Source organism: Phaenicophaeus curvirostris, chromosome 10, assembly GCF_032191515.1.
Source record: "Phaenicophaeus curvirostris isolate KB17595 chromosome 10, BPBGC_Pcur_1.0, whole genome shotgun sequence".
Taxonomy (NCBI): domain Eukaryota; kingdom Metazoa; phylum Chordata; class Aves; order Cuculiformes; family Cuculidae; genus Phaenicophaeus; species Phaenicophaeus curvirostris.
In genome coordinates, this window is record NC_091401.1 from 17,168,863 (window position 1) to 17,179,086 (window position 10,224).

Consider the following 10,224-nt stretch of genomic DNA (forward strand, 5'->3'; position numbering starts at 1 on the left):
AATGAACATAATACACTTGCCTTCTCACAAACACTGGAGGGCTCCATTCATGTAAGCAGCAAATACAACCAGCACACCAGCATGAAATATTCCAGTGAAGTTAACAAAAGTCAAGACACAAAATTAAGAAAAACTAAGAAAATTTAATGATCAAATGACCTCTATACATTGATGGCACATGACTTTCATTCAGGTATCCTGTTTCTATAGCTGGAAGTTAAATTTGAAACTATCAACAGTCAATACTACCCCAGGGGAAGGAAAAAAACCAAACAAAAACTAATTGTTGTTAAAGTGCATATTGATGCAATTTACAGTTAACTATAGTCCAGGGGTATCAAGGGAGTTCAGCCTTTCAGACAGAGATCACTGTACAGGAACACCCCAAGTTAAGAGCACAGTAAACTCAGATTTTAAATAACTTATTTTATGCAAGATATCCCTCCATCTCTTTCCACCATACAACCTTCACCTTAAGAATTCTCTGAGACTCTGCAAGACAGAAAAAATTTTGCCTTTCTATCACTCTTCAGCTGCATTTCCTCAAGAGATACTCATATAAAAGTTAATTTAACTACACTCATCAGAATACCATTTTTTAGGTACTTGATTGTTTTTTCTTACTTGCTTTTTCCCTCTCAAATTCAGCTATCTGTTTAAATATGTTAACTAAGTTCTGGGGCAGGTTTTTTTTATTGCCATTTTCAGTTTGTGCTGTATCATTTGAAGACACTTCCTCATCTGGTTCCTTTTTTTTATCAGTCTCTTCATAATTTCTTTTCCTGTTCTTATACTCGCTTTCATTTTTATGCCGACTTAACACATGCCTATCACTATCGTAACTTCTATCACCTTCACGTAAGCAGCTGCTAGAATACAATCTGTACTTTCCCACTGACTTGCCAGAATAGTCAGACCCTGCTGGAGATGGATAATACCTGTCTTGACCTGAGCCATGTTTTCTGTACTGCTCTCTTCTCCCCTCCACGTCCCTTTCTAATTTCCTATAATAATGCAGCCTGTTTTTTTCATCTGACTTATGATACGAACTTGAAGAACCTCTCCAACTGGAGAAAAATCTATCAGTTTTACCATATTTTTCAATTTTGCTACTACTCGGCAGAGTTCTGGAGCTACTGTAAGAATCTCTTGAATCTTCAGACCTACCTCCAAAAGTGTCTTCATCATCACCTGAAGTCCTTGAAAAAGAATTGTGTCTTTCTTTCTCTTTTACCTCTGTTTTTGGACGCACTAAACTCTCCCGCTTTTCCAGCAGATTTGCTACTTCAAAGCTTTGGTTAAGAAAGGAAGCAGTGGTATCAGCAGGAGGCGTATACCACTCCTCTTTCCTAATCTGATCTTTATAATGGGAAGAAGCTCTAGATGAGCTTTTTTTTGAGCTGCGGGTAGACTCAGATCTATTCCGACGCTTTTTCCTACGTTTCTTGTGGTCAGTGGAAGAAGAAGAAGAAGAAGAAATTGATGCATCTGATGAAGAATCACTTGATGAGGAGGAGGAGGAGGAGGAGGAAGAGGAGGAAGTTGATATTTTCCTTTTCTTCTTCAACCTAAAAAACGTAATCAACATGTGAGATAAATCTTGACTATCAGGCAAAAATGGTATGTAGAAAGCAAATCTGTATTCCCCAGAGTTCTGCTAAGATTAGACTGTAAGGCACGAATGGAAACACAGCATGACCTGGCAAGGCAATTTCAAATGTCATTACTTAACCAGAAAATTAAGATTAAATCTACTAAACGGTTTGTTATAAAAGGCATCTTTCCCAGTTTAATAGGGCATTACATTTTGCAAATACTTCACTTTGCAAAGCATACTTAAAACAACTTCGCTTCCACATTTATCTCTTTTAAAGGCTATAATCATTAAAGAACACTACTCACAAAAAAATTCCAGAAGAAGAGCAGCTTACCTAGGTAGGAGTTCTACTTAGCTTACTGTTGGACAATCTGTTTGGAAATTGATTGTTCATAGTCTTATCTGCACTTATTGCCCCATAATCAGAATACTGAATATTACAGTTACCTTTTTTCTTCTTTTAAGAGCTTACGCAATTTTTCTGCACTTGTTTCTACTTTCTTTTCTTTCTGTCTCTCTTCTTCGGCAGCTTGTTTCTCCCTCATTTCCAAAGATTTCTTTTTTGAACCCAAGCATCATAAAAAAATTACATTAAAAGTAAGCATTAACATGAGTATTTTTCCACGTCCCCACCCCATTCAAATGTGTAATTACACCAGGGATGTTTTACCAGGATTCCCAGATCAAGAATTAATATTGTTCAGGAGTTTGACATTGGCCATTACAATAATCAGGTTTACATTAAGGACCATATTGCAGTTTTTATTCAATTAAAAAAGATATTTGACAGTCATTGCAGTAGTACCCATGATCCAGCACACCATGAAGCATGGAGCCCAGAAGGTATAGATAGAATATGCAAGGAAAACCAGTATTAGCAATATGTAGAAGGGGGGGTGGAAAAAGATTTGAGTGAAGGTACCATTATTGTAGTTTACAAGTAAAACATGGCAAAACCCATTTTAAAATGTTTTCAAGTTGGCCACATTTGAATACAAACCGTTTCGTAACAATTTCACAGACCAGTTTGATGCATAGTTTACGTAAGAAATCATTTTCCAAGGGTTTGTTGGTGATGAGCAGCACCAGATGTCAGATACAGCAACAACGGTCCAATTCAGAAGAAAATGCATTGGAGAAAAACACATAATCAGTATTACAGGAAAATAAACTTTGGTGTTATTTCAGCCATTCTAGCACAACAGTGATGGATAGTATCAGACTTACACATTGAAATACACGCAAATGCAGAAAAGCATCTCATCAGACAAATAACCCTTAAACTACTCCACTCTATCAGAGATCAGACCTCTGCCATCTACAGCCCTGACGAGTAGCTCTATTCATATTCAAAGTGAGCAGGAAGTCTGATTATGGTTTTCAAAACTTAGCAACTACCTTAACAGATACAATGAAGGAAACCCTTAACTGCAGCTAAGGCTACGCACACCAACAAACAATAGGTAGCATCGTGGTTTTTACCCCCTGCATCAAACAATCAAGAAAATGCTAAAGGAGAGCAAAAATTATCTACTACTTGCTGAGAATATTCTTCATCATTTTAAACTGAGACTGGACACCTATTTCTAAAGCAGCCAAATGTGGCTAGTGCTCAAATACGATACGTCAGTTTATCTACTACATAGTCAGCTTTATTAAGATTGTCATATCTCATCTTCCCCCTTCTTTCAACACAACCTGTCAGCATTATGGCTCCACCAACTGAAGAAGTGTCAATTACAGCCATCTACCCCAAACTATGTATTTCCTTACATGAAGAAGCATACAACAAGACAAGCCTGTTCCTCAGTGGTCTGTTTTACTTTGATTTTTCTGGAAGACAATACAAGTAAAGGAGGTAAATAAAAGAAAAAAGATGGCAACTCAGATGAGCTCAGAGACCCACCAGGGCTCACCAGAGAAACATGCTGCATGCAAGAGAAGAGGAAAAAAAGAGACAGCAGAAAAGAAAGCTAACATATTCAAAACTGCCTGCCCACTCACCCTTCACTTCCTGCTGTTTTCCTTTAAATCACCTCTTAATATCCTCTCTCATGTGATCTTCCTGGTGTTATTCTCTCTTTTCATAACTGCTCCAGAGTCTGGCTGGTACAATGGTGTGCAACGCTTACATGGCTTGCCTAAGTGTTTTACCCTTACATGCCTGTATTCACAGAATGTTTTAGTTTCATGTTAGTAATCATGCTTGTGTGGTAGAATACTCTTATCCTTGTATTAGCAGGCACGGTTAACAGGCTTTGCTCTTTCCCCGTCTCCACTCTTTAGCATTTCTTTCCTATCCTGTTCCAAACAATGCAGTCATCAAGAGGTACCTTTCTTCTGGTAGGTACAGCCATAATGCTCACTATAGAAGATTTACTGGGGAGAAGGGAAGCAGAGAATAAGACAAACTATCAACTTGAACTCTCCCTGTTCAAAAGCTTTAAGTATGATTTTTGATGTCTGGTTATTGTCATCGACAGCACTATATGAAGAGAAAGTAAAGAATCACCTGCATATGCTTACGGAGTTTTGTTAAGGCCTCTTCTGCTTCCTGAAAACTCTCATCCAAATGTAAAGCTTTTTTATAGTAACTCTCAGCATTTAGTAGTTTTTCTTCCTCTTCCAACCTAAAATTCAAGTGATAAATCATATACAGTTAAGCCGCAGATTTTGACAATTTTTCCTTACTTTTAGGTCTACCTTTGTTACCTGTGCTATGACACTACCACTGCACCCGTCCAAGATCCTTCCTATCATCTTAGCCCACCTCAGTAAAGAGGTAAAATAGTATTTCTGACATGTTATCTCCTAATCATCATCAGTAACACTATTCCTTGACATTTCTATTTCAAAAATACTACCTCTCTCTTTCTAACAGAGGGTTTAAAAGAAATACATTACCTGAATATTCAAGCGGATTTTAACCGGGACAGAAAACATATAAACCAACTGCACAAGCAGGTATACTTCCAACAAAGACTTTTTTTTTAAAAAACAAACAAACAAACAAACAACACATAGCCAGGAGGAAAAGATGCCATTCTATGTCCTAGCCAGAATGGCATCAGAAATAGTATGAGAAAAATTAACCAGCCAAAACCACAACCCAAAGACTTACTGCCCGCCTCTTTCCACAAGCGTCTGACAGAGGTATTTTCTTGCATTTCTATGGGTAGGACAGTTTTCTAAAGCAATTTCAAAATCACCTATGGCTTTGTTCAGACTTCCTTTTGTTGCATACCTAGAACAACAGAAAAGTTTCATGGATTTTAGTGACTACTTTCACAAAGTAGTCACATTTTTAGTATCACTACATTTTTAGTGTCTACCTTCACAACGTAGACAAAACAATGAAACAAGCAGACTTACAGAGCTCCACGTGCTACCAAAGCTTCAACATTTTGTGGATCAATTTCCAAAGCCTTGTTGTACTCATTCATGGCTTCTACATGGCGCCCAACCTTAAAATAATCAACACCAGCCTTCACACTGGAAAAGAATATTTAGAAGATCTTACATTACTCGTATATTATGGTTCCAAAAAGTGACAGGTAATAAAACTCGATCTTGTTATCACGTACTTAACAATGGAATTTCAAACTAATGTGATATTGATGTAATTCCACAACAATAAATTGTCTTTAATCCAAAATCTTAGGGCACCACAGAGCAGATGGCACTGCTACATTACACTGCTCTTAATTTATGGAGTGAATATTTGAGCACTTTTCTGCACAAAACTATGTGTGACCTACCACCGTTAAAGTGGAATATGCCTAATTATTTCCAAAGCTAATAATCACCATTAGACCAACAAGAGGTGACATGGGTGGATGGTAAAGACTGAAACCAATTCATCTCAAACTTGAATATTTTGAAGTTTTATATTTCATATTACCTGGACATTTCTTCTACATTTTCCAAGAGATTAGCTTATTGGAGCAGAACTGATACGAGTTGAATTTCAGAACTGTACATTACAGACTTTTTAAAAAAATTAAATTTATATTTAATGTTATAAGCAACACTTTCTGCAATTAATCAAAGTTACAAAACACTGTTGTTTTAAGAAAAACACTACTTCGTTAGCACAGAAACCCTAAATTGTCGTGCTTCACTCAGATTTTTTTTCTTTAAGCTTTTCCACAGAAAATTTGCATTTTTAGGAGAAAGTTCTTTCTTCTGCCTCCTCCACTTTGCTGCACACCCAAATACACTGCGTTGTGTAAACACAACAGCATCTATCCATAGCTACTGTTCCAAATGCAGTGAGGGAGACACATTTAACCTTTCAAAGACAGCAAGTGCGCTTGTTAAATCTATCATTTGATTATCAAGTGGCATGACAAGCTGTATTAGGTCATTCAATACTCAATTATAAAATAGAAAACTGTACTTAGCATTGCCACAAATCTTGCTCTTATCTCCTTAACAGGCCAGCATGTTATAAATATTCTAAGAAGTTCTCCCTTAATTCTGACCTGTTTCGGAACCGAATCTTGAGACCTTATCTATCATATACACACTTGGCAGTTAAGGTTACTTTCAAGATCATCCTGGTTACAACACTACAGTTGAAAAATTGGTTTAAGGTGTACTTGCTTTCAAAACATATCACTTGTAACCTAATTTAACCTAACAATGAACTAACAAGAAAGTTTTGCATACCATTTCAAGGCCCAAGATTCAGACTGCTTTTTCCTCAATGCAGGGGCAAAATCTTCTTCATTGAAGTTTTTCCTTTAAGTCAGAAACAAACAAAGCCATCAAGCTGGCCTTCTGAGCATACAGAATTAAACTTACAGTATGTAACACAGGTGAAATAAGCTGAAGTATCATTTATACAATGCTCTGCTGCTCTTCCTCAGTCTGTAATGTTCATTCATATTTTTGAAATCAGTATTCCCCAATCCAGTCTAAAAGTGCTGAAATGAACCAGTACAGCTGCAGTACACTTAACAAAAATATACCACATTCACACCTGCTTTGGGGCCTCATATATATATATAGCTTGTAGAGAAATTCTTGCAGGTTGAAGGACACAAACAAATGGACACTGTCTTTGAAGGACCTTGGCTCCAAGAGTTGTTGAAAGAAGGTTTACGTTGGTTAGGCATCATTATTTTAATATTGATAGGCATGCAAGTTGCTATTGAGTGTGTAACAAAGCGTATTAACCAAATTGCACTAGCAATACCTAAAGAAAACGGGGGAGATGTAGAGATATATTTACAACAATGGCTTTTAGAAAGAGGTATCAAGGACGTGTCGTCCTTGTAAAATATGGGCCATGCTGGTTAAACAGAAACATTAGTATCAAAAGCAAGAACATTTTGGGGAGGAAATCAAACTAGAGCCTAGCTGTGCTAGCGTAGTAAACTGCAACTTTTACAGGTGGATGTAACCAATCACGAGCTAAGCTTTTGCAATATGTATGAACTAATTAAATGTAACCAATTATGAGCTACGCTTTTGCAATATGTATAAGCTAATTAAACACTGTATAAAAGAAGCAACCGTAAATCAATAAACTGAACTTTTGATCACTCATCCTTAGTGTGGTCTAAAGCTCCCTCCGTTCGCTCACTTCCAATTTCAACAATAGCTCACAAGATAAACCAGGACATAGGTTTAACCTTAATTTAATAAAGAGCTCAGATCTATTACCAAAACAATGATTGTGACATCTCTGACAGAAAACATTAAGATTTAAAAATCCTGCACTTCAATCAAAAGATGTTTGGAACATCTAAGCAATAAATTCCTAAAGAATTTGGCATCAAACATTGTGTATGTTAAGGTGTCCTTGCCTGTCCAGAGCAACAAAATTTCAGATGTAAATTTATTACTCTAGAGAAGTTTGCTTTTAAATATTTAAGGACACATAAGCTGCAGTCATGCAAATCAAAATGAAAAACGTTTAAGTGGTCTAGGACTTCCATTCATGAGTCTATTTCAGTGGATTAGTATAATCTCCACAAAGCCATAGGATAGGGACAACGTAAAAATCACTTACATTTGAAGACTTCTCATCAAAGACGGTGGATTTGATTCACTTATTCCTAATTTTTCTGCTAGATATTCAACTAACGATGGATTAGCAAATCCCGGGGAACGATGCAAAAACTCTTCAAATGTCTCTCCTGTATTAGCAACTTCCATGCTTCGCCTTAAAAAACAAAAGGACCAAAGCGTATTAAACACTACCCCACGAACACTATACCAAATTTTATGATGTTTAAGACAAAAATGCCTATATTGATATTGATTACTACTGACAAGGTGTTCTCTTTTACAGGTATTTATTTTCCTACTATTGGGCAGCTCTAATATCCTTTAGCCTAAGTAAGTTTTTGAAATCTATTTCGGCACCCATCCCAGACATTAAAAAATTACAAAAATTGCAGATAGCTGTGTCCTTCTGTCCTCAAAGGGTAATTAAAAATTTTAAGCATTTCACATTTCAGTCTCCCAAGGTTTTTGTTTGTTCCTTGGGCTTTTTGTTTTCTTTGACTTTAGGTTTGTGTTTGTTTTTTGATTGTTTGTTGTTTTTTTTTTAACACAGTCCCACAGTGACTCTAATTTTTCCTTTCCTTACATTTTGTGAAAGATAATAAAAGACCAACCACACCTGACAGACCCACGAACAAATCTACTGAAGAGGTGAACAGCAAGAAGTATGTAGTCATCCAATCAAATCAGAAACACCACAGACAAGTTTAAAAAACAGTCTGTCAAAGCCGCTTTTCAGTTATACTGCATACACTTAGCAAGTACAGTTGAGTAGCACATTCTTACTTATAATGTAATGGGAAGTCATCAGAAGTAATTACGCCTAGTTTTGTACTGGAAAGACTGGGTGGAAGAGCTGAGCTGTAAAGCGACACCGTGAGCTTCTCATGGTAACGATCAATGTCCTTGATCGCAGCTACAGAAACAATAAAAGTCAAGATAAAATTACAGAAGTATCCCACAACCAAAACAAACAAACTATTCCTGACAACCTTTGTAGCTACTTGCCTCGAATAAGGTCTCCAGTTTGGTAATAAGATAAAGGATCTCCATGGTTGCTTTGAGAAGGGACATCTCTCAAAGGACAAAGAGCCTGGAACAGAAGAAAGTAGGAACACCGTGAACAAAGCTAAAAGTGGTTTGGTTTTTTTTTTCTCCCCAAGATTAAGCCAGAAGATTAGTTTAGTATGAAAGTGTATCATAGCCACAATATTTAAAGCATGGCTTAATTCAAACAAAAATTTATACAGCCACAAAAGCTGAACTTTTCAACCCCAAAGTAATAAGAGTACGGGTCACAAAATGAAGCATTTACAGGCTCACCAAAGTATCATAAATTGCCCACAAATTCAGACACCACCCACCATCTCAAAGTTCAGTTTCATCTTTAACATACTACTCCATTAGGAGATGCAAGAGGCAACTAATACACCTTCGTGGGACCTCATGCTCTTTGAGAGTTGGCCCTAGATGATCTTTTAAGTCCATTCAACCCCAAACCAATCTATGATTCTACAATTAAAGAGAATTAAGAGAATATTGATCAAAACTTTATCTTACATTAATTTCTATATCTGAAATCTCCCGTATCACGCCACTTCCCAGACATATTAACACCATGAAAAAGCCAAATTCACGAATAGAAGTAATCCTGCCAATCACGATATCACCACGTTCAATGTCCCGAAAAAACAATTCTCTCCTCTCTTCCACAGAAACCTCCATGAACCGCTCCAGGGGAGGCATAACAGCATAATACTCTGAAACAGACGAGACATTCATGAAATGACCAAGCTACAGCCTGAAAACACAAAATACTCCACGACAGCAAAACACGTTAGGATCTGATTTATTTGTACTGACAGCAAGCTTACACGCAGCCAAAGCGAAGGTCTTCAGCCTGTTTTTAAAAACACTGTTAACTGAAGTGCAGTGTCCTCACAGGACCCACGGGCACTACAGGCCGAGTCCTCTCCCAAGACGCCGTGGCGAGTCAGCGCACTCACCTTCATTTTCTTCAATCGTGTCCGAGAAGGGCCCATTGGGTTTCCACGAGTGAGCAAACAGGAGGTCTGCTTTTTTGGCAATGAAGCGCTTTATTTCGGTGTCAATGCTCGCCGTCTCTTTCCTGAGAGAAGGAGAACCCGGTGAGGAACGCCCCGCGGCCCCTCACGGCCCCTGCCTCTCGCCCCGCTCCCCTCACAGCCCCTGTCCCTCACCCGGCGGCCGCCGGGGCCCCGCGGGGCGGCTCGAAGCTCGTCCCCGGCGGCGGCAGCAGCCCGCGGAAGTCGGGGTTATCGTGCTGCTCGGCGCGGAGCAGCGACAACAGCTCAGGGCCGTGGTAGCTCAGCGCCTGACGCAGCAGCTCCCGATCCATCTCTCCGCCGCCACCGCCCAGACCGGAACCGGAAGCAGCGCCCGGGCCGAGGGGCGGGGCCAGGGGCGGGGCGGGGCCAGGCGCCCCCTGGGGGACGGGCGGACCGCGGGCTCCCCAGTGCCTGTCTTTGAAGAGAATGACGGAGTTATAGAATCACCGGGTTGGAAAAGACCCATCGGATCATCGAGTCCAACCATTCCCATCAATCACTAAACCATGCCCCTCAGCACCTCGT

General features: G+C 38.8%; 1 protein-coding gene across 2 annotated transcripts; it reads right to left on the reverse strand.

Annotated features, from left to right (window-relative positions):
- Positions 1-123: 123 nt before the first annotated feature.
- On the reverse strand, positions 124-10,003 carry TTC14 (tetratricopeptide repeat domain 14). 2 transcript variants are annotated; one of them, XM_069864486.1, is made up of 12 exons: positions 9,832-10,003; positions 9,619-9,740; positions 9,173-9,372; positions 8,621-8,705; positions 8,399-8,528; positions 7,617-7,769; positions 6,269-6,340; positions 4,970-5,089; positions 4,719-4,841; positions 4,110-4,227; positions 2,045-2,154; positions 124-1,568 (listed from the first exon to the last, which is right to left on the reverse strand). In XM_069864486.1, exons 1-12 carry the CDS (start codon positions 9,987-9,989, stop codon positions 599-601), a joined length of 2,361 nt encoding a protein of 786 aa, XP_069720587.1. In that variant the 5' UTR covers positions 9,990-10,003; the 3' UTR covers positions 124-598. The 2 variants fall into 2 exon arrangements, with proteins under 2 accessions (XP_069720587.1, XP_069720588.1); XM_069864487.1 differs by lacking the exons at positions 9,619-9,740; positions 9,832-10,003 and adding an exon at positions 9,489-9,564 and having other exon boundaries at positions 9,173-9,370.
- Positions 10,004-10,224: the final 221 nt, after the last annotated feature.